The sequence below is a fragment of the Schistocerca nitens genome, chromosome 1, assembly GCF_023898315.1.
Source record: "Schistocerca nitens isolate TAMUIC-IGC-003100 chromosome 1, iqSchNite1.1, whole genome shotgun sequence".
Classification (NCBI taxonomy): Eukaryota; Metazoa; Arthropoda; class Insecta; order Orthoptera; family Acrididae; genus Schistocerca; species Schistocerca nitens.
Window position 1 is genome coordinate 1,270,427,451 of NC_064614.1, and position 26,002 is coordinate 1,270,453,452.

Below are 26,002 nucleotides of genomic sequence, written 5' to 3' on the forward strand. Positions count from 1 at the left end.
AAGCATTTCTGAAGAAGAGAAATTTCTTAACCCTGAATATAAATTTAAGCATTGAGAATTTTTTTCTGAAAATATTTTTCTGTAGTGTACCCAGGTAAGGAGGTGAAACATGGACATTGAAACATGGACGAGAAATAGTTTGAACAAAAAGAGAACAAGCTTTCAAAGTGTGGTGCTACAAATAATATTGAAGATTAGGTGGATAGATCATGTAACAAGAGGTAATGAATAGAATTGGCGAGACAAGAAATTTGTGGCACAAATTGACCAAAATAAGGAATCGGTTGACAGGACACATCCTGAAACATCCAGGGATCACCTATTCAGTATTGGAGGGAAGTGTTGGAGGTAAAAATTGTAGAGGGAGACGAAAAGATGAATACAGTAAGCAGATTCAGAAACATGTAGGATGCAATAGTTATTCGGAGATGAAGAGCCTCCCACAGGATAAAGTAGCATGGAGAGCTGCATCAAACCAGTCTAGGGTGAAGACCACCACAACAACAACAACAACAACAACACGGCTTCACAGTACCAGTGTATTATCTTTAAATTACTAAGTGTAAAGCATATAAATGCAATCCTTTCTATTTGGAGCACTATATCCTGTATCCAGCAAATACCAAACAGGATTGGCATAATACTTTTCCAATTTTGTGGAGAATCAACCATACCCGCACACAGGCTATTATTAAGTTGGGGTCATAACTCCCAAAGGCATTTTCAAACTATTGCCTGCTGCCCTCTGGGAAAGAATGTGTGTACGCCTACTGTCCATGTCTAGGGTTATCGCACTGTCCAACATGACACCGTTTTCAAAGTGCTGCACATCATGCATTTGAGGTGAGGGCAAGTGTGCCTTTCCAAGTTCCACATGCAGGTGTTTTAATGCACTTGGCTACCTCAATGGGTCATATAAATGCAGTATGATTGATGTTGTGTACAAAGAATGTAAATCTGATATGCCTAATATTTTATAGATTTAAAAATATATTATGCAACTGTCAAGTTACAAACTCAGTCTATATGCCTAATATGTTATAGATTCAAAAATACATTATGCAACTCTCAAGTGACAAACTCAGTCCATCATCAAATATGCAAAAAATGTATTGATAGGATATGCACAGCCTGAAGCAATGGTTCCATTTGAATAAAATTTTATTACTATATTGATCCAGTTGTATACTACACAGGGTTAATCACCTAAACCTTGTATCACAAATATTGTGGAACTGGAAAGTGCTACTCACGTGCAGTTTTCACATATGGATTGGTAGGCAGGAGCTTGTAGTGTTAGCCAATCAACAGAATGTAATAATACTTAGAAAATGTATTTTTTGTGCAAAGATACACTTCTTCAAGTGGTAAAATGCCTATTGACATTAACAAACTAAAAGTAGGATAAATTAGAAAGTCAGAGGTTTTTTAAAGGCTCTGAGCACTATGGGACTCAACTTCTCAGGTCATCAGTCCCCTAGGACTTAGAACTACTTAAGCTTAACTAACCTAAGGACATCACACACATCCATGCTCAAGGCAGGATTTGAACCTGTGACCGTAGCGGTCGCGCGGTTCCAGACTGTAGCGCCTAGAACCGCTTGGACACTCCGGCCGGCAAAATCAGAGTTGCTTGTTGAAGGATTCTAGTGCGAGTTGTTTATGAGGTATCGTGCTCTGACAAGTTTCCACAATCACACTTGTTAGTGAGTCAACCTGAGTAGTTTCCAGGTATGATGATGTTATATTTGCTTATAGTGTGCTTGTGTGTTCCTTGAGTGTACTGAGACTTGCTGATCTCTAAAAGTGTGTGATAGTCCAAGCAGTAGGTCATATGGGAAAAATGGAATCTACCAATGCAGAAAAAGCCAACATGCTCATGATGTATGGAGAGTGTAGGAATAATACAGTTTGTGCTGGTACAGTGTATGCAGCAAGATATCCCAACATATGACAACCATCTTGGCAAATATTTATCAACTTCATCAACCAGTTATGTGAATGTCGTAGTGTTATGCCTAGACAACCTAACAGAAGGAAAAAAGTGACAACAGAGGAGGGGGAAGTAATGTTCTTGCTGCTGTTGCATTTGATTTGCACACTATCTTGTGTGAAACTGCACGACCAAGTGGCATGAGTCAGGCAAGAGTCCTCCACTGACATAGGTTCCATCCCATCATATCTCTCACCATCAAGAGCTGCATGGAAACAATTCTGAGAACCAAGTTAACTTATGTACATGACAATTAGCACAGGATACTGCAGATGTATCATATATCTTGTTTAGTGAAGGAGCTACATTTACCAGTCACGCCAGGTAAACCATCAGCATTTATGGAGTGTAAATGTGTCATGCAGGACAATGAAGCATCAGCTCTTAGGTCCATTTTTCATAGATGGAACACCTGAACATGCACAAATATCACAGCTTCATAACAGACCATCTTCCATAGATGCTTTAAGACGTTTCTCTACAGACTAGGAGGAGCTTGTGGTAGCAACATGATGGCTGTCCAGTTCATGGTGCATGAAGTACTACAGCATGTCTTCATGAATTGTTTCCAACTCGCTGGATTGGATGCAGTGGACCCGTATCAGGGCTGGCCTGTTCCCCAGATTTGATGCCTGTAGACTTTATTCTGTAGGGAAAGCTGAATGACGCTGTCTATAAGGACATAACTACACGTGATGATATTCAACTTATTACTGTAGACTGCTCGGAAATCTCTAATGAAATGCTAGCCTGTGTGCAGCAGGCATTCAATACCAGACTGGAAGCATGTATTGCTGCTACCAGTGGTCATTTTGAACATAACATGCAGTGGTCATTTGTCTTGTTGCTGGTTAGGATCCAGTGTGTGCTACCACAGGTATTGCCGTAGTGTCAGTGAGGGTACTTTTCAAAATACTATATCTTGTAAATGACTCACATTAGAATCCTGCAACAAACACCACTGACATTCTAGTTTACATTACTTTTAGTTTGTTAATGTCAACAGACATTGTTCCATTTAAAAAAGTGTAAGTTTGCACAAAAAATATATTTTTAAGCACCATTACAATCTGATGATTGGCTAATGATATGAGCCCCTGCCTATCAATCCATTCTGTGAGAACAGGAGATCAATAGCACTTTCCACTTCTGCAAGATTTGCAGTGCACGTTTTAGCTGATTCACCCTGTATATGTGAGGGTGATTTGACAAGTATGGTAATTTTGTGTTAGCAGAAGAGCCAACACCGTGTTACGTGTGGAGGCCGAAATGCATGCGTTTTAGCTCACGCAAGGCTGGAGTGAAGAGGGAAGAACTATACTGATGTGAGGTCTGGAACATGACAAGGAATGAGAATTCAGAAAGCGGATGTAATTAGTTTCATACTTAACTTTAATCCATTAATGACCAACATCGCTCTTGATGGTACATGATTCACAATATTATCTGTTCATAATACATCCTTGAAGTAATTTTAGTAACTGAATATGGCGCCTTGCTAGGTCGTAGCAAATGACGTAGCTGAAGGCTATGCTAAACTGTTGTCTCTGCAAATGAGAGCGTAGGTAGACAGTGAACCATCGCTAGCAAAGTCGGCTGTATAACTGGGGCGAGTGCTAGGGAGTCTCTCTAGACTAGACCTGCCGTGTGGTGGCGCTCGGTCTGCAATCACTGATAGTGGCGACACGCGGGTCTGATGTATACTAATGGACCGCGGCCAATTCAAAGGCTACCACCTAGCAAGTGTGGTGTCTGGCAGTGACACCACAGTAATGGTCCATGAAAGAATGGAACATTTTTGTTTTGCCTCTGTAATTGGTAAACCTGATTAGTCCAATAAAGAATTTCAAGAACTTACAGCATTCAGTTTATTGCTGACATCCATGTGAATTGTTCAGTGTGTCAACTCCAACTGAAAATGGAGAAAACTAAGCTTTTTACTGTTGCTAAACATTTTCATTTGAAGGGTTGAACAGCTGCACAGATCAAAGCAGAAATGGATGAAGTTCACACAGACACTGCACCATCACTGAAGACAGAATACTCCAGATGTATCATTTATCTTGTTTAGTGATGAAGCTACATTTACCAATCACAGCCAGGTAAACCATCAGCATTTATGGAGTGTAAATGTGTCATGCAGGACAGTGAAGCATCAGATCTTAGGTCTGTTTTTCAAAGACGGAACAACTGAACATGCACAAATATCACATCTTTGTAACAGACCATCTTCCACAGATGCTATAAGACGCTTCTGTACAGACTAGGAGGAACCTGTGGTAGCAACATGATGGCTGTCCAGTCCATAGTGCATAAGTACTACAGCATGTCTTCACGAATTGTTTCCAAATTGTTGGATTGGACGCAGTGGACCTGTATGATATACACATGTGATATATACGTTACTTTTGGATTAACAAATTTAAATGTGGTCAGACAAGCACCGAAGTGCACTCCTGCCATCCAACTGAGATTACTACAAAGGAGCCCATTGACGAAATCCATGACACGGTAGTGCAAGGCCACCAAATAAAAATTCATTAAATTCCTAAGACTGTACGCACCTCAACTGAGTGAGTGCATAATATTCTGCACAAATAATTGGCTATGAAGAAGCTGTGTGCAATATTGGTGGTGGAAATGCTCACAGTCGGCCAAACAAGCATCCGGCACAACATTTCAACAAACAATCTGGTGATGTTCCATTGCAATCTGAAATGATTTTTTGTGCCCATTTGTGACTGTTGATGAAACCTGAATACAGTACTACATGCCAGAGTCACAAAGGCAGTCAAAACAATGGACAAAGGCTGATGAAACAACCCCAAAGAAGACAAAGACCATTTTGTCACCTGGAAAGGTGATTGATGTGTCGGCAGCTGGGCCAACACCTTGTAGATAGAGGTGGCTTAAAGAGCACGCGAGACTAACGCCGACGGGCGTGAAGTACTGGAACAGGATACGTAATTAATGCTATGAAGAAAAGAACGGAGCTTCTCATATACTTATCTTTAATTTCTTCTTGTACATCTCTATGGTGAACACAAGTGAGACTCTAATTACAATCACTGTAAGGCTAATGGCGCCTTGCTAGTTCGTAGCCATTAACTTAGCTGAAGGCTATTCTGTCTCTCGGCTAATGAGAGAGAAAGGCTTAGTACGTCTAGTCGCTAGCTCTGTCATCCATACAACTGGGCTGAGTTCGAGTCAGTCTCTCGAGACCTGCCTTGTGGTGGCGCTAGGTTTGCGATCACACAGTGGCAACACGCGGGTCCGACATGTACTACAGGACCGCGGCCGATTTAAGCTACCACCTAGCACGTGTGGTGTCTGGCTGTGACATCACAGTGATGGCCACTGTTTTTTGGGAATCCTAAAGAATAATCCTCATAGATTACTTGGAAAACTGCAGAACCATAATTGGAACCTATAATGCTTCATTGTTGGATCATTTGAAACTTGTGATGGCTGAAAATGAACAAGGTTGGTGTGCAAAAAAGAGCTCTTTAACTAGGAGAACACATCATTCCACACATTGGTGGTACAATGGCAAAAGTGCATGAATTACACTTTGAACTGCTTCCTCGTCCACCCTATTCACCATACATAGGCCCAAGTGAGTTGTTCTCTTCCCCAAGTTGAAACTTTGGCTTTCTGGGGAGAAATGATGAAGTGATAGTTGCAGTCTATAAGTATTTTTCAGAGTTTGACAGAACCTATTTTTCTGAAGGGATGAAAAAGATGGAGGATTTGTGGACCAAGTGTATGTCCCCCAAAGGAGGCTATATTGAGAAGTAAGGTATCACAGAAAATATCATGATAAAAAAATACATCCCTCAGAATAAGGGCCACAAAGAGGAAGCGTTTAACAACAGACAGGAAAATATAAAATAGACTGCTTGTCACATTTTTCAACTATCAGACAAAGTCCTTCATCAGACTGAGAAACACACACACACACACACACACACACACACACACACACACAAAAGACAAAGTCCTTCATCAGACTGAGAAAAACACACACACACACACACACACACACACACAAAACCACTTTAGTTCCTATGGCCCCCCTTGTTACTCCAACACAGATTTTCCATTGCTTAGTTTTACAAAGAGATTTTTAGCAAAAAGTGACTAATGGCATTTAGTTAAACCATAAATAGTTAATCCTCATATCAAAATCACCATAATGATCTGTATATAATTGAAATATTTTCTTACATTTTACTTCCTGAGTCCAATCATTTTTTTGTCCAACAGTGCATTGTGCCTTCTGCAAAAATATTTTTTCAGGATCCAAAACCCTTGCTGGTACTGTCACCAGCTCATCACTGAGCGACATGTTCCACTGCTTCAGATCTTTCTGTACCTGTTGAAAAGAAGTCATTTATTTGAAAACCTCAATCATAATAAAAAAATTCAGGTATTTGTACCACAGATTGCAACTAACAAAATTAAACATATTTCATGAAATAAACCGTCATACAATACTTACGATTTTTTCCTTATTTGTTGTGTGTCAATGATTACATCTACAAATACTTCTGGATTAAAGGAGACGACTCACTGAAAAGTGGAAGCATCAACTTATCTATAGGCACACAAAAATGAAAGAAAACTTGCTAAGGAATAATCCTTTTTCAAGCTACAGTAAAACACACACACACACATGCAATTGTGGCCTTACGTGAAGCTGGCTGAGCGAATACTGCCAGTGCTCCATTTCAGCAGGTGGGCTAATTTGCGGTGGGGCTTGTGTCAGGTGGGGTGGGAAGAGGGGAAGAGAGGTGGGAGGTGGGGAAAGAAACTGGTGGTGGGTGGATAGCAGCTCAGTGGGAGGCAGCCGGCTTCGAATATAGGAAGGAGGGGTGGCAGGTACACGGGCTAGACATGTAGTGTACCACCAGGTGGTCAACTTTGTTTTTGACAATAGTTTGGTGGTGGGTGTTCATCCTGGTGGACAGCTGGTTGGTAGTGATACTGAAATAAAGATCTGTGAAGTGTTTACAGAGGTACTGGTCTATGATATGGCTGCATTCACAGGTGGCATGGCCTCTGAAGGGGGAGGGATGAGTATGTGACAGGACTGGAGCAGGAAGTGCGGAGTGACTGAAATGGCCAGGTCTTGTACATTGGTCTATCACAGGTATTTGATCCCTGTGGCAGGGGGTTGGGAGTAGGAGTAGCAAAAGGATGGACTAGGATGTTGTGTAGTTTGGGTTGCTGATAGAACACCACTTTGGATGGGTGGGAAGGATCCTGGGTAGAATGGGCCTCATTGCAGGGCATGATGAGAGATAATCAAAGCCCTATTAACAGATATGGTTTAGCTGTTCCAGTCCAGGGTGATATTGGGTGTTGAGGAGGGCACTCCTTTGTATCTGATCCTCACATCATGTTCAAACACTATCCTATTGCTCCCAACACAATTTCTTCTGTCCTTTTTACTCCCCAAACTCATGCTCTGTTATCCAGTTCCACTTATAACCACCTAACACTTTCACTTGTCCATTTCTCACACTATTTCCCATTAATGAACATGAATCCTATCTCAATGGACTCCTTCTCCATCTATCTTCACCAATTCAGACAAGGTACCCCTTTACCTGGCTATAACTGAGATGGCATAAGTTGATCCCTAACAGTTGGAGTGGGCTGGTAGAGGCAGCTTCACACACCTATCCAAACCATGAGCATCATGTGATTTTGTAAAAGTGCCTACTGCAATGCCTCCATGTTGTCACAGCTCTATGGGCGACTATTGTTTTTGCCTGCAGCCATTTGTGCTTCTGAGCTGAACTGTTAGGGATCTTCTTATTCCATCTTGACTATAAAACACTAATGCACAGCCTGCTCCTTAAATGCTATCTTAGCCCCAGAATCATCTCTTCTCCCCCTTCCCCCAAATGATCTAACCATAAAAATCCTCCTATTTGGATCCCACATTTCTTTTCACAATGACCTTCACCTTTTCAAATTCCACCAGTCACTATCCCTTACAAACCTGATGCTCCAGAAACACATCTCCATGACACAGGCATCCCAGAACCACCGGAGCCTGGAGTAGCATTCCAGACACCACCCCCATAAATTGTCCAGCCTGCTGACATACTGTTCCTGCCTTGGGGGCAACACTACTCAACCCCTCAAAGTACTGTGCCTGACCTTCACCTTTTCAAATTCCACCAGTCGCTATCCCTTACAAACCTGATGCTCCAGAAACATGTCTCCATGACATAGGCATCCCAGAACCACCGGAGCCTGGAGTAGCATTCCAGACACCACCTCCATAAATTGTCCAGCCTGCTGACATCCTGCTGCTGCCTTGGGGGCAACACTACTCACCAATACTCATCCCCCTCCTGAACCCCTCAAAGTACTGTGCCTAGCTGATCCTCCAAACCTCTCTCCAAACACTCCACAAAACCCAGAACCCAAAACACTGCTGTTAACCTTTGCACCAAAAACATCACCCCCATAGAAGTTTTAAACCTATTAAAAGGCCTCACCTTCAGCCCCACATCCAAGTTTAACCATGTTGGAATTGTCCAAGTCTTCCTCGCCTTCTCCTAATTCCTACAGTGGAAACACTTCTTTATCATGAATCCCTCCAACCAAAGCCAACCTAATCCCAACCCTGAATCCTGCCTGTCACAGTTCATATCATCAGCCAACAGTCACCCTCTTCACCTCCCATCTAAATACCCGCTGGTCACTTTCAAGGAATTCATTACCTCCAACTTGGCCTCAGCATCCATCACAGGGTCCTTTCCTAATAACACTAACCTTTCAGCAGAAAAAAACAGATCCTGACCTAATCATCATTCATGCAAACAAAGGCTCCACCACTGATGTGACTCAGTCACAGTGACCCCCACCGAATGTCTGATTCCTCCACCAAGTTCTGCCATAGTGATCCCCCCAGCAGTCTAACATAGCCTCCAAACTCTACTGAAATCAACAGGCCCTTCTCTGAACCTCTCCCCCAAGTCTCTTACTGACCAATAGCTCCAACCAACTGGCCAAAACCCAGTCTACCACATTGAAAATATTAACCACTTTCTCCACTAAATATCCATCATCCCCAACCCTTTACCTTGTTTATCCCTACTCGTCACTGTTGATGCTATCTCTCTATACACCAACCTCCTTCATGTTGTTGGCCTTGCCACAATCCAACACCACATCTCCTCAGGTTCTTCACATTCCAATCCCACTAACTCATTCCTTATACACCTTACCAAATACACTCCTGGAAATTGAAATAAGAAAACCGTGAATTCATTGTCCCAGGAAGGGGAAACTTTATTGACACATTCCTGGGGTCAGATACATCACATGATCACACTGACAGAACCACAGGCACATAGACACAGGCAACAGAGCATGCACAATGTCGGCACTAGTACAGTGTATATCCACCTTTCGCAGCAATGCAGGCTTCTATTCTCCCATGGAGACGATTGTAGAGATGCTGGATGTAGTCCTGTGGAACGGCTTGCCATGCCATTTCCACCTGGCGCCTCAGTTGGTTGGACCAGCGTTCGTGCTGGACGTGCAGACCGCGTGAGACGACGCTTCATCCAGTCCCAAACATGCTCAATGGAGGACAGATCCGGAGATCTTGCTGGCCAGGGTAGTTGACTTACACCTTCTAGAGCACATTGGGTGGCACGGGATGCATGCGGACGTGCATTGTCCTGTTGGAACAGCAAGTTCCCTTGCCGGTCTAGGAATGGTAGAACGATGGGTTCGATGACGGTTTGGATGTACCGTGCACTATTCAGTGTCCCCTCGACGATCACCAGTGGTGTACGGCCAGTGTAGGAGATCGCTCCCCACACCATGATGCCGGGTGTTGGCCCTGTGTGCCTCGGTCGTATGCAGTCCTGATTGTGGCGCTCACCTGCACGGCGCCAAACACGCATACGACCATCATTGGCACCAAGGCAGAAGCGACTCTCATCGCTGAAGACGACACGTCTCCATTCGTCCCTCTATTCACGCCTGTCGCGACACCACTGGCGGCGGGCTGCACGATGTTGGGGCGTGAGCGGAAGACGGCCTAACGGTGTGCGGGACCGTAGCCCAGCTTCATGGAGACGGTTGCGAATGGTCCTCGCCGATACCCCAGGAGCAACAGTGTCCCTAATTTGCTGGGAAGTGGCGGTGCGGTCCCCTACGGCACTGCGTAGGATCCTACGGTCTTGGCGTGCATCCGTGCGTCGCTGCCGTCCAGTGCCAGGTCGACGGGCACGTGCACCTTCCGCCGACCACTGGCGACAACATCGATGTACTGTGGAGACCTCACGCCCCACGTGTTGAGTAATTAGGCGGTACATCCACCCGGCCTCCCGCATGCCCACTATACGCCCTTGCTCAAAGTCCGTCAACTGCACATACGGTTCACGTCCACGCTGTCGCGGCATGCTACCAGTGTTAAAGACTGCGATGGAGCTCCGTATGCCACGGCAAACTGGCTGACACTGATGGCGGCGGTGCACAAATGCTGCGCAGCTAGCGCCATTCGACGGCCAACACCGCGGGTCCTGGTGTGTCCGCTGTGCCGTGCGTGTGATCATTGCTTGTACAGCCCTCTCGCAGTGTCCGGAGCAAGTATGGTGGGTCTGACACACCGGTGTCAATGTGTTCTTTTTTCCATTTCCAGGAGTGTATATCCTGGCTCTCCACTACATTTCCTTTAAAGGGAAGGTATGCAAGTAAATCCTTCACTCGGTCTCTGATTGTATCTCATCATGTCCTGAAATGAGGCACATCCTACTCAAGATCCTTCCCATCCCTCCTAAAATGTTGTCACCCACATAACCTACACAACATTCTAGCGATCCCTGTGCCACTCCCACTTTCAACTCCTTGCCACGGTGATCATATCCCTGCAGTAGGCCAACGTGCAAGATTCAGAGTAGTGGTTAATAATGAAAGGGGACAGCTACAATACCTTATCACATTACAGTGTTGTAATACTTTTACAAGAAAATCATGTGAAAAAGACAATAATGTCTTGTTATTCTCCAATGTAAAACATCTTGCTCAAACTGAGGGGATGTTGACTCAATTTTTCAGGTGGTCTGAGGGAAAGACATGAAGACATGCACGAGAAACAGTGAGATGTTTATAGGCATGGAGTCAGCTTTCTTTACTGACTGGAGTTAGAGCAAGTGGCATACATAACAGTAAGCTCATCGTTTCAAGTCATAAGTGGGTGTCCTTGTGTGCAGCAATGAAGACAAAATTTGTGTTTGTACAATAAGGACCATTTGAACAAGGCAGTGCATTTGTTAAGACATTGATCTAATATTCAGAAGTTTACTCTGTCTAGCCATCCTGATTTCGGCTTCCTGTGGTTTTTCTAGGCAAATGTCAGAATAGTTCCTTCATCAAGACTGCAGGTGACCACCTATCCTATCTTTATAAAGTATACTTACGTATTTTGTGTGTACATTTATTTTTGATCTATTTATGTTCATTGGTCAGTACAATATGGCAGACTGGTATTGCAAGAAAAGCCTTTCTGAAAAAGAGAGATTTTTTAACATTGAATATAAATTTCAATTTTTGAAAGTCTTTCCTAAAGGTATTTGTGTGGAGTGTTGTCTTGTATGGAAGTGAATCGTGGATGACAAATAGTGCACACAAGAAGAGAATAGCATTTGAAACAGTGTGCTATACAATAATTCCGTAGATTATATGGGTAGAATGAATAACTGAAAAGGAGATACTTAGGTTCATATGGCTATAGGTTGCAGCAGTTATGCCGAGGTGAAGAGCGTTGCACAGAACAGATCACCAAACCTGTCTTCAGATTGAAGACAACAACACCCCATCCTTTCTTACAGGAGTGACAGTTCTGCAAGGTATGCAGGAAAATGTCAGTGATGTCTGAAGGTAGGAGAGATGCATCATCAGAAGTAAAACTGTGAATCATGTCTGGACAGCTCCATCAGTGGAGCATTTGCTCACAAAAAGCAAAGGTTCAGTGCTTCAGTTGCAGTGAGGCACACTGTTTTTGTCAGCCATGAGATTTCGATCAGTGCACATTCAGATGCAGAGAGAAAATTCATTCTGGGAACAATCCCCTATCTGTGACTATGTCATTTCAGTATCCTTCCTTCCACGAGTGTTAGTCTTACAAATTATTCAGGAGTATGTCTGTGAAATCTGGAAGATAGGAGAGAGGTACCTGCCAAAGTGAAGCTGTGAGGACAACTGTTATGTCATGCCTTTTATATCTCATTTGGTAAAACATTGGTCCAAAAAAGTAAAAATGCTACAAGTTCCAGTCCTTGACTGGCACAGTTTTAATCTGCCACAAAGCTTCACTTGCATTATTCAACACATGAAGTGAATACAATGTGGAGCACATAACAAAAGAAAGTTGCAAGAAGGCATCATGTAAAAATATAATACAGTCGCAATAAAATAAAACAATTCACAAATTCCTTACAACAGCTAAGACACATGTTGCAGAAATTACTAAAAAAAAACTCCAGTTCTACAGATATTAAAGGTATCCCCGCACCAATCTTAAAGAATGATTGCCCTAATTTATTTGAGTCAGCAATACATTCATGTTAACTCCCCACTCGATGCAGCACTTTCCAAAGTGTATTGAAAATGTACCATTCCGGTACCATTTAAATAAAAAACTTATAACTTAACACATTTTTAAAATTGACTAAAAAGCATAATTATTCTAGCCCCATAAAGATTTTTCACCCCAGAAAGATAGTACTGAAAATTAGTGCTTGTAAATTTTTAATAGCTATGACAGTACTTGTAAAATTTAAAATAAAAATAAGAGTTGCATGCAATAGTAATTGACACATGAATACTTCACCTCAGTCACTAACAGTTTTATTACACTGCAAACCATTGTGTGATATTTCTCAATGACAACTGCTCTCTACACTCCCTACTGTTATCCATTGCATATGTTCCACATTTTTTATTTTAAATTTTGTGAGTATTGTCACAGCTATTAAAAATTCATAAACAAAAATTTTCACAGCTATCTGTGTGGAGCTGGGAACATGTATTAGGCTAGAAGAAATTTTTACACTCTTTGGTCCATTTTAAAAACACATTATACACTCCTGGAAATGGAAAAAAGAACACATTGACACCGGTGTGTCAGACCCACCATACTTGCTCCGGACACTGCGAGAGGGCTGTACAAGCAATGATCACACGCACGGCACAGCGGACACACCAGGAACCGCGGTGTTGGCCGTCGAATGGCGCTAGCTGCGCAGCATTTGTGCACCGCCGCCGTCAGTGTCAGCCAGTTTGCCGTGGCATACGGAGCTCCATCGCAGTCTTTAACACTGGTAGCATGCCGCGACAGCGTGGACGTGAACCGTATGTGCAGTTGATGGACTTTGAGCGAGGGCGTATAGTGGGCATGCGGGTGGCCGGGTGGACGTACCGCCGAATTGCTCAACACGTGGGGCGTGAGGTCTCCACAGTACATCGATGTTGTCGCCAGTGGTCGGCGGAAGGTGCACGTGCCCGTCGACCTGGGACCGGACCGCAGCGATGCACGGATGCACGCCAAGACCGTAGGCTCCTACGCAGTGCCGTAGGGGACCGCACCGCCACTTCCCAGCAAATTAGGGACACTGTTGCTCCTGGGGTATCGGCGAGGACCATTCGCAACCGTCTCCATGAAGCTGGGCTACGGTCCCGCACACCGTTAGGCCGTCTTTCGCTCACGCCCCAACATCGTGCAGCCCGCCTCCAGTGGTGTCGCGACGGGCGTAAATAGAGGGACGAATGGAGACGTGTCGTCTTCAGCGATGAGTCGCTTCTGCCTTGGTGCCAATGATGGTCGTATGCGTGTTTGGCGCTGTGCAGGTGAGCGCCACAATCAGGACTGCATACGACTGAGGCACACAGGGCCAACACCCGGCATCATGGTGTGGGGAGCGATCTCCTACACTGGCCGTACACCACTGGTGATCGTCGAGGGGACACTGAATAGTGCACGGTACGTCCAAACCGTCATCGAACCCATCGTTCTACCATTCCTAGACCGGCAAGGGAACTTGCTGTTCCAACAGGACAATGCACGTCCGCATGTATCCCGTGCCACCCAACGTGCTCTAGAAGGTGTAAGTCAACTACCCTGGCCAGCAAGATCTCCGGATCTGTCCCCCATTGAGCATGTTTGGGACTGGATGAAGCGTCGTCTCACGCGGTCTGCACGTCCAGCACGAACGCTGGTCCAACTGAGGCGCCAGGTGGAAATGGCATGGCAAGCCGTTCCACAGGACTACATCCAGCATCTCTACGATCGTCTCCATGGGAGAATAGCAGCCTGCATTGCTGCGAAAGGTGGATATACACTGTACTAGTGCCGACATTGTGCATGCTCTGTTGCCTGTGTCTATGTGCCTGTGGTTCTGTCAGTGTGATCATGTGATGTATCTGACCCCAGGAATGTGTCAATAAAGTTTCCCCTGCCTGGGATAATGAATTCACGGTGTTCTTATTTCAATTTCCAGGAGTGTATTAAAAAGTTGTTTATTTAAATAATTACTTTCTGCTATTTAACCTCAGGTGTGTGAAAATTTTCAATCACTTTCAAACATTTTAATGGGCTTACAACAGAAACATGTGGCTAATTCCAGATTTATTTCAGTTTCTCTTCATCTTGTCAGTCAACATATTGTTTCTCCTACATACATCTTGCCTTGCTGTGATGGTACTGCGGACAGCTGAAAGCAAGAGGAAACTACAGCCGTAATTTTTCCCGCGGGCATGCAGCTTTACTGTATGGTTAAATGATGATGGAATTCTCTTGGGTAAAATATTCCACAGGTAAAATAGTCCCCCATTCGGATCACCGGGCGGGGACTACTCAAGAGGACGTCATTATCAGGAGAAAGAAAACTGGCATTCTATGGATCGGAGTGTGGAATGTCAGATCCCTTAATCGGGCAGGTAGGTTAGAAAATTTAAAAAGTGAAATGTATAGGGTAAAGTTATATATAGTGGGAATTAGTGAAGTTCGGTGGCAGGAGGAACAAGACTTTTGGTCAGGCGAATACAGGGTTATAAATACAAAATCAAATAGGGGTAATGCAGGAGTAGGTTTAATAGTGAACAAAAAAATAGGAGTGCAGGTAATCTACTACAAACAGCATAGTGAACATATTACTGAGGCCAAGATAGACACGAAGCCCACGCCTACTACAGTAGTACAAGTTTATATGCCAACTAGCTCTGCAGATGGCGAAGAAATTGAAGAAATGTATGATGAAATAAAAGAATTTATTCAGATAGTGACGGGAGACGAAAATTTAATAGTCATGGGTGACTGGAATTCGGTAGTAGGAAAAGGGAGAGAAGGAAACATAGTAGGTGAATATGGATTTTGACTAAGAAATGAAAGAGGAAGCCGTCTGGTAGAATTTTGCACAGAGCATAACTTGATCATAGCTAACACTTGGTTCAAGAATCATAAAAGAAGATTGTATACATGGAAGAAGCCTGGAGATACTGACAGGTTTCAGATAGATTATATAATGGTAAGACAGAGATTTAGGAACCAGGTTTTAAATTGTAAAACATTTCCAGGGGCAGATGTGGACTCTGACCACAATCTATTGGTTATGAACTGTAGATTAAAACTGAAGAAACTGCAAAAAGGTGGGAATTTAAGGAGATGGGACCTGGATAAACTGACTAAACCAGAGGTTGTACAGAGTTTCAGGGAGAGGATAAGGGAACAATTTACAGGAATGGGGGAAAGAAATACAGTAGAAGAAGAATGTGTAGCTTCGAGGGATGTAGTAGTGAAGGCAGCAGATGATCAAGTAGGTAAAAAGACGAGGGCTAGTAGAAATCCTTGGGTAACGGAAGAAATATTGAATTTAATTGATGAAAGGAGAAAATATAAAAATGCAGTAAATGAAGCAGGCAAAAAGGAATACAAACGTCTCAAAAATGAGATCGACAGGAAGTGCAAAATCGCTAAGCAGGGATAGCTAGAGGAGAACTGTAAGGATGTAGAGGCTTATCTCACTAGGGATAAGATAGATACTGCCTACAAGAAAATTAAAGAGACCTTTGGAGAAAAGAGAACCACTTGTATGAATATCAAGAGCTCAGATTGAAACTCAGTTCTAAGCAAAGAAGGGAAAGCAGAAAGGTGAAGGAGTATATAGAGGGTCCATACTAGGGCGATGTTCTTGAGGACAATATTATGGAAATGGAAGAGGATGTAGATGAAATGGGAGATATGATAGAGCGTGAAGAGTTTTACAGAGCACTGAAAGACCTGAGTTGAAACAAGGCCCTGGGAGTAGACAACATTCCATTAGAACTACTGACAGCCTTGGGAGAGCCAGTCCTGACAAAACTCTACCATCTGGTGAGCAAGATATATGAGACAGGCGAAATACCCTCAGACTTCAAGAAGAATATAATAATTCCAATCCCAAAGAAAGCAGGTGTTGACGGATGCAAAAATTACCGAACTATCAGTCACGGCTGCAAAATACTAATGCGAATTCTTTACAGACGAACGGAAAAACTAGTACAAGCCGACCTTGTGGAAGATCAGTTTGGATTCCGTAGAAATACTGGAACACGTGAGGCAATACTGACCCTACGACTTACCTTAGAAGGTAGATTAAGAAAAGGCAAACCTATGTTTCTAGCTTTTGTAGACTTAGAGAAAGGTTTTGACAATGTTGACTGGAATACTCTCTATCAAATTCTGAAGGTGGCAGGGGTAAAATACAGGGAGTGAAAGGCTATTTACAATTTGTACAGAAACCAGATTGCAGTTATAAGAGTCGTGGGACATAAAAGGGAAGCAGTGGTTGGGAAGAGAGTGAGACAGGGTTGTAGCCTCTCCCCAATGTTATTCAATCTGTATATTGAGCAAGCAGTAAAGGAAACAAAAGAAAAATTTGTAGAAGGTATTAAAATCCATGGAGAAGAAATAAATACTTTGAGGTTTGCTGATGACATTGTAATACTGTCAGAGACAGCAAAGGACTTCGAAGAGCAGTTAAACCGAATGGACAGTGTCTTGAAAGAAGGATATAAGATGTACATCAACAAAAGCAAAACATGGATAATGGAATGTAGTCGAATTGGAATGTAGTCGAATTAAGTCGGGTGATGCTGAGGAAATTAGATAAGGAAATGAGACACAAAGTAGTAAAGGAGTTTTGCTATTTGGAGAGTAAAATAACTGATGATGGTCGAAGTAGAGAGGATATAAAATGTAGACTGGCAATGACAAGGAAAGCATTTCTGAAGAAGAGAAATTAACATCGAGTATAGATTTAAGTGTCAGGAAGTCGTTTCTGAAAGTATTTATATGGAGTGTAGCCATGTACGGAAGTGAAACATGGCCGATAAATAGTTTAGACAAGAGGAGAATAGAAGCTTTCGAAATGTGGTGCTACAGAAGAATGCTGAAGATTAGATGGGTAGATCACATAACTAATGAGGAGGTATTGAATAGGATTGGGGAGAAGAGAAATTTGTGGCACAACTTGACTAGAAGAAGGGATTGGTTGGAAGGACATGTTCTGAGGCATCAAGGGATCAGCAATTTAGCTTTGGAGGCAGCGTGGAGGGTAAAAATAGTAGAGGGAGATGAAGAGATGAATACACTAAGCAGCTTCAGAAGGATGTAGGTTGCAGTAGGTACTGGGAGATGAAGCTTGCACAGGATAGAGTAGCATGGAGAGATGCATCAAACCAATCTCAGGACCAACATACGTCTTGCAAAAACACAATGAAGGTAAAAAACTGAGAGACTAGAGGCTTCCCAGCAAATTTTTTTAACTTCAAATCATTCGTGACGAACAAAAAAAGAGATAAATAGCAGTAGTACATAAAGAATCCTCCACCACATGCCAAATAAGAAAGTGAGTTAATATTGCATTGTCATTCAGCTCTGAGCTATGTTGAAAATGTCAAGTCCTCACCTCATCTCCAAGTTAAGTTTATACCAATTGTAAAATTTGTACTGAACAGACAAAACACACATGGGTGAACAAAGTACCCTCCATCACACACCAGACATGAAAGCTGTTTAATATTGCATTGTCATACAGTTCAGAAAATTTCAAATATCTAGCTCATTGGGAAGTTAGTTTTAACTGCAAAATTTGTACCTAACATACAGACAAGAATGTGACCTAACAAAAATGTGTTAAATAGTGGGAGTGACAATATAAGTAACTACACAACAATTTCAAAAATTGTAGGCAGAATTATGTGTGATACACTTGTGAAATTTATAAATAAACATAAAATATTATGTAATGAACAACACAGATTTGGAAACAAGAGATCAATGATAATAGCTATTTATGTGTGTCATAAATGTGCACAATGTGCAACACACACAAAATAGGAATCAGAAAACTATTAACTAACTTGTCAAAAACTTTTCACAAGGTGGATCACAAAACACTGTTTAAAAGTTGAACAATAAGGTATTCGAAGTCTATCCAACACCTAGTCCTGTTCTTTTCTCAGTAATCATAAACAAACAGAAGCCGCAGCCACACTAATGTATAAATATTTCTGAATATTTATTGTGTACCTCAAACATTCGTCATGGGACCACTTTCATACACTGATTATTTAAGACCACTTTCATACACTGATTATTTAAGCTTCAATGAGGATGCTCATGAAACTATATTATTTGTATACAATACTATACTTCTCAACACCATACTTCTCTTTAAATGGTAAAGTAGAGAACTACAACAATCAATAAACTATATCAGAAAACCAATTATCAATTTATTATGAACAGTAAAATTAAATTTCATTTCAGAATGCTCTAGACAATGATACTTATGGGCCATTTTTCTCTATCACTGGTGAACCACTTGGTAAAATGATAGAAATCAAATTCTTAGGATTATGATTGAAAATAGAATAACAGTATACAGGATGTTCAGAAACTCCCATTACAAACCTCTATGACTTGTACAGTGGAGACAGTAAGTAATAATTTGAAATGAAACCTATGTCTCGAAACATACCATTTCCATGCTACAATCATTTGAAAACATGCTGGTAATACAATCACTCTTACAAGTAATTGATTAGGCGTAACACAGCACATCGCTTGTTTTACAATTCTGTTCCTTAATAGCCAGAGAAATTGCTTGTGTACTCATTGACATGTTCTCTTCAATGTGATTCAGTACTGCCTCTTCCAAGGCGAGCATGGCACGTGGTGTCTCCTTGGAACACCACAGTAAAACCTGTTGATGGTGGAGGTACCCCTTCTCAAAGCCATTGCTTAACTGTGGCGAAAAGGTTATGTGATGGAGTTGGTCATTGTGGTGAATGATCCAGTTAAAGGCAATGAGTTTATTACTGTGAGCTTTGCCATTCAGAAGGATCACGTTGTATTTTGCAAATGTGTACTAAAGCATGTTGGCCTAACTCTCACATACATATGAATGTGGCTCGAACTAGGTCAGAGAGGTAGGACAGATGTTAAGGGGGGTAGGACGTCAAATGGGCCGACTTGGAGCAGGAGACGCACCATAGGGCATTTTAATTTCCACTGTCTATTCTTTTACAAATAAATTCATAAAACTTTGTCAGCATGACCAAGAAGGATTCAGAATTCACACTCATAGCAGTGGAAGTTCGAAAACATAACGAAGTAATTTTTTTTACATGTGAAATTTCATCATTTTTTCACTTACTAATGGCAGCATTTGTTGCTATAGGTACACTTTTCTTCATAAGTAAGAGAGATGGTTCAACGAATTTTGCACAAGATACAAACCATACTTAAAGGTGTATGAAACTCTAGAATTTTCCAAATCTATTAAAAACTGTGGTAAAAATTGAGGTAATTAACTACAAAATTTGTGTTTTTTCTAAACATGAAGTTTAAAATACAACAGATCATTCGTTTTTTCATAAATTAAATAAATTCTAGAGTTTCATACACCTGTAAGTATGGTATGTATGCTGTGCAAAATTCATCGAAGAATCTCTCTAACTTATGAAGAAAAGTGTACCTATAGCAACAAATGCAGCCATTAGTAAGTGAAAAATAGATGAAATTTCACACATAAAAAAAATTATTTTATTATGTTTGAGAACTTCCACTGCAATGAGTGTGAATCCTGAATCCTTCCTGGTGATACTGACAAAGTTTTATGAATTTATTTGTAAAAATATAGACACTGGAAATTAAAATGTCCGGTGATGTCTTTCCTGCTCCAAGTCGGCCAGTTTGATGTCCTACCCCCCCTTAAATGACACCAGCCAATCTGATGTAACCAACCCCTGCCATGACTACATACCTAGCAAACATGTTTTCAAATGGCTGGTACTTTTCTGGAGACACTTCAACCCTCTACAAGCCCTAGAAGCTTGTACGTCTAATTTCATTCTCACTATGGAGTCATACTCATATTTTGACAGAACTCTAAATCTACTATCAGCACACACAAATTGCAAAAAATGTGCTCCCAGAATCGTCTTTGTGAACCTAGAGGTCATACAAACCACTGTTTTAGGTCTCTGGTGTATCTTTATCATATTATCTACATTATGGAACCTCTTACATTCTTTCAAATGAGTGCAAGGATAGTGGACTGCAAAAAGAGGGGAGAGAGACAGAGAGAGAGGGGAGGGAGAGGGGGGGAGAGAGAGAGAGAGAGAGAGAGAGAGAGAGAGAAGCTGAGATATTCATTATCATGATGCCAGACATGAAATCTTACATTTAACGCAGACCAACACTCCTATGTCAAAAAGGTGCTTTCCACAAGAGGATTAAAACTTTTTAACAAACTTCTCGTAAATGTAAAAGTAAGCACTGCTATAAATATCTTTGGAAATGGTTTGAAGTCATATTTAAAGCACAAGGGTTTGTACTCTAATGAAAAATATTTAAATAAAAGAAATTTATTATACACTCCTGGAAATGGAAAAAAGAACACATTGACACCGGTGTGTCAGACCCACCATACTTGCTCCGGACACTGCGAGAGGGCTGTACTAGCAATGATCACACGCACGGCACAGCGGACACACCAGGAACCGCGGTGTTGGCCGTCGAATGGCGCTAGCTGCGCAGCATTTGTGCACCGCCGCCGTCAGTGTCAGCCAGTTTGCCGTGGCATACGGAGCTCCATCGCAGTCTTTAACACTGGTAGCATGCCGCGACAGCCTGGACGTGAACCGTATGTGCAGTTGACGGACTTTGAGCGAGGGCGTATAGTGGGCATGCGGGAGGCCGGCTGGACGTACCGCCGAATTGCTCAACACGTGGGGCGTGAGGTCTCCACAGTACATCGATGTTGTCGCCAGTGGTCGGCGGAAGGTGCACGTGCCCGTCGACCTGGGACCGGACCGCAGCGACGCACGGATGCACGCCAAGACCGTAGGATCCTACGCAGTGCCGTAGGGGACCGCACCGCCACTTCCCAGCAAATTTGGGACACTGTTGCTCCTGGGGTATCGGCGAGGACCATTCGCAACCGTCTCCATGAAGCTGGGCTACGGTCCCGCACACCGTTAGGCCGTCTTCCGCTCACGCCCCAACATCGTGCAGCCCGCCTCCAGTGGTGTCGCGACAGGCGTGAATGGAGGGACGAATGGAGACGTGTCGTCTTCAGCGATGAGAGTCGCTTCTGCCTTGGTGCCAATGATAGTCGTATGCGTGTTTGGCGCCGTGCAGGTGAGCGCCACAATCAGGACTGCATACGACCGAGGCACACAGGGCCAACACCCGGCATCATGGTGTGGGGAGCGATCTCCTACACTGGCCGTACACCACTGGTGATCGTCGAGGGGACACTGAATAGTGCACGGTACATCCAAACCGTCATCGAACCCATCGTTCTACCATTCCTAGACCGGCAAGGGAACTTGCTGTTCCAACAGGACAGTGCACGTCCGCATGTATCCCGTGCCACCCAACGTGCTCTAGAAGGTGTAAGTCAACTACCCTGGCCAGCAAGATCTCCGGATCTGTCCCCCATTGAGCATGTTTGGGACTGGATGAAGCGTAGTCTCACGCGGTCTGCACGTCCAGCACGAACGCTGGTCCAACTGAGGCGCCAGGTGGAAATGGCATGGCAAGCCGTTCCACAGGACTACATCCAGCATCTCTACGATTGTCTCCATGGGAGAATAGCAGCCTGCATTGCTGCGAAAGGTGGATATACACTGTACTAGTGCCGACATTGTGCATGCTCTGTTGCCTGTGTCTATGTGCCTGTGGTTCTGTCAGTGTGATCATGTGATGTATCTGACCCCAGGAATGTGTCAATCAAGTTTCCCCTGCCTGGGACAATGAATTCACGGTGTTCTTATTTCAATTTCCAGGAGTGTATAAATAGAAAATGTATTACCGTATCAAAATTTACTTCTACAATGCCTCTGCATATGCTTCTTTTGTAAAGAAAACAACCCACTAAAATACAATACAATAGCAAATGGATGGGCTAAAAATAATTGCATATTTCTTTCATTTCAAAACTGGATGCCAACATGTGAGCAATACTAGTAACCAATACCATATCTTTAGACTGAGATACCAAGATGAATGTTTCTTTCCATAACCCCTATTAACTGTATACGACATGGCACAAATAATTTCATGGAGAAGCAATGCCATAACTTATTGAGTTGTACCACATGTTGGGTCATATGAATACAGCAGAGAATGTACTCTACTTTCAGAATTTTTGAGAATATTGTCAAAATTATGAAGGTAATTGCTACTCACCATATAGCAGAGATGATGAGTCACATATAGGCGCAGCAAAAAGACTGTCAAACAAAGCTTTCGGCCAAACAGGTCTTCATCACAACAGACAAAACACTTGCGCGCGTGCGCACACGCACGCACACACGCACGCACACACGCGCGCGCGCCCACGCCCACACACACACACACACACACACACACACACACACACACACACACACACATGGGAGCACGCATCTCTGGCTGTCAAGGCTAGACTATGAGCAGCAGCGCATGATGGGAAAAGCAAACTGGGTGATGGGAATAAGGAGATGGCTGGGGTGGGGAGAGGGAGGGATAGCAGTGTAGAGGTGGGGGACCGTAAAGTACTGCTTGTTGGAACATACAGGGACAGGGTGAGGATAGGGTAGGGCAGCTGAGCGCAGTCAGGAGACTAGACAGAGGACAGGACAGTGCGGTGGAGGGGACAGAAAAGGAGAGAAGTAAAATGACTGTCGGTGTGTTGGTGAAATAGATGACTGTGTAGTGCTGGAGTGGGAACAGGGCAGGGGATAAATGGCTAAACGTCAACAACTAGCAAAGATTGAGGCCAGGAGGGTTACAAGAATGTAGAATGTATTGTAGGGAGAGTTCCCAACTGCACAATTCAGAAAAATTGCTGTTGGGAGGGAAGGATCCAGATGGCACAGGCCCTGAGGCAGTCATGGAAACGAAGAACATAGTGTTGGACAATGTGTGCAGCAACAGGGTGCTTCAGCTGTTTCTTGGCCACAGTTTGTCGGTGGACATTCATGCGGGCAGAGAGCTTGTTGGTTGTCATGCCCATGTAGAATGCAGCACAGTGGTTGCAGCTTAGCTTGTACATCACACAACTGGTTTCACAGGCAACCCTGACTTTAATAGTTTAGGTGATGGTTGTAACTAGACTGGAGTAAGTGGTCGTGGGAGGATGTATAGGATAGGTCTTGCATCTCAGTTTATTACAAAGATATAAGCCATGAGGCAAGTAGTTGGGGACAGGGGTTCTGTAAGGATGGACGACAAGTAGTTGGGGACAGGGGTTCTGTAAGGATGGACGACAAGTAGTTGGGGACAGGGGTTCTGTAAGGATGGACGAGGATATTTTGTAGGTTTGGTGGGCAGCAGAATACCACTGGGCAGAGGAGGGGGGGGGGGGGTTAACATGGGTAGGATGAGGTAGTCGATGAGAGGTAGTCGAGACCTTGGGAAAGAATGTGATTCCGTTACTCCAGTCCTGGATGGTACTGAGTCATGAGGGCAATGATCCTCTGTAAGCAGTTGGAGGGTCTTTGGGAAGGGGTGGGTGACTGGAGAGATAGACATGGGAGATTCGTTTTTGTACAAGGATGCGAGGGTGATTATGGTCTGAGAAGGCCTCAGTGAGATGCTTGGCATATCTCAATAGGGATAGCTCATCAATACAGATGTGATGGTCATGGGTGGCTAGGCTGTATGGAAGGAACTTTTTGGTTTAGAATGGGTGGCATCTGTCAAAGTGAAGGTATCGCTGGTGGTTGGTATGTTTGATATGGGTGGAGATACTGATGTAGCCATCTTTGAGGTGAGGGTCAACATCGAGGAAGGTGGCTTGATGGTTTGAGGAGGACAGGCGAAGCAATGGGGGAGGGAAGGTGTTGAGGTCCTAGAGAAATGTGGATAGGATGTTCTCACCCTCAATCCAGATCACGCAGATGTCATCAGTGTATCTGAACCAGGTGGTGGGTTTGGGATTCTGTGTGGTTAGAAAAGATTCCTCTAGATGGACCATGAATAGGTTGGCATAGGATGCCCATAGCCATACTGCAGAATTCAAAGGAAAAGTAATTGTGGGTAAGGATATAGTTGGTTATGGTAACTGGAAACAAGGCTGTAAGTATGGAATCTGTCAGGAATTGGGAAATGTGGAGCTGAATAGCAGCAAGGCCATAGGCATTAGGGATATTAGTGTAAAGGGAGGTGTTGTCTATAGTGACAAGTGGGGCCCATGTGGTAAAGGAGCAGAACTGTGGAGACTCGGTGGATGAAATGGTTGGTATCTTTTATGTAGGGGGGTAGTTTGCAGGTAATAGGCTGTAGATGTTGGTCTATGAGACCAACTCTCAATGGGGGCACAGTAACTGGCCGCGGTGGAGTGTCCTGTGTTATTGAGTTTATGGACTCTAGGAAGCACATAGAAGGTAGGAGTATGGGGAGTGGTGAGGGTGAGGAGAGAGATGGACTCTGGGATGGGCCTATGGATCTGGGGAGAGAGTGCAGATCCTGCTGTGTTTCTGGAATGGGATCACTGTGTCAGGGTTCTTAGGTGGATGAATCTGACAGCTGGTGGAGTCCTTCTGCCAGGTAGTCTTTGTGATTAAAAAAACAACAGTGGTGGAGTCATTGTCAACAGGTAGGATTATAAGGCTGGGATAAGTGTTTTGGTAGTCGATTGTGGTTCTTCCTGTAGGTGTAAGGTTAGCTTGCATGTTGAGGGATCTGGGGAATGATGGCGACACAAGGTTTTAGGTTACAAAATTCTGGTAATTTAACAGGGGGTGATCTGGGGGCATTGGTGGCAAATAAGTGTTTCCACTGTCGGGATTGGTAGAAGGAGAATATGTCTTCAACAAGTCCTGCGTGATGGAATTTGGAAGTGGGGTAAAAGGTGAAGCCTTTGGGAAGGACTGGTTCTTCAGTGGGGCTAAGACTTTTGGAGGAATGGTTCATGACTGTGTTTGGGTTTGTTTAGGTTCAGGATTATGTGTAGTGCTGGGAGAGAGTTTTTGAGGGTGGGGTAAATGTAGCAGATCTGTAAGGCAGGGTTTTTCAGCTATGAGCGGATGTTGTAGAGGTTTGGAGGTTGTTCTTTTTATTCTCCACCATGAATCCTGGCTCCTTTTAACTGCCTCAACACAGAAAATTTTCCGTATCTCTAGCCAGAACCCAGTCCCACATACTGTTCCTGCACTGACTGCTTAGCTCATGGAATCCCCCCATGTAGCCTTACCATAAAATTACCCATCTCCAGCTGCAACTCCTCCTTCCACAATGACCTCCATTTGTTGAGATTGCGCCAATCCTTAAACCCCACCAACATAGTACTGCAAAACCACGTTAATCAGGCCCAAACCTCCTTCCAATACCTCCTATCTGTAAAATTCTCCTGCTATGCAATCCCACATTCCTGGCTCACATGTCACACACTGCAACTATTTCCATGACGGATTAGAACATCATCTACAATGCCACCTCAAGAC

General features: G+C 43.4%; 1 protein-coding gene across 1 annotated transcript in view; it reads right to left on the bottom strand.

Moving 5' to 3' along the window:
* LOC126234036 (piwi-like protein Siwi) overlaps positions 1–26,002 on the bottom strand; it is a 257,707-nt gene that overhangs the window by 131,249 nt on the left and 100,456 nt on the right. Inside the window, exon 7 of the mRNA XM_049942902.1 lies at positions 6,221–6,368. Within this exon, the coding sequence (XP_049798859.1) occupies positions 6,221–6,368 (148 nt within the window). The remainder of the gene's footprint in view (positions 1–6,220; positions 6,369–26,002) is intronic.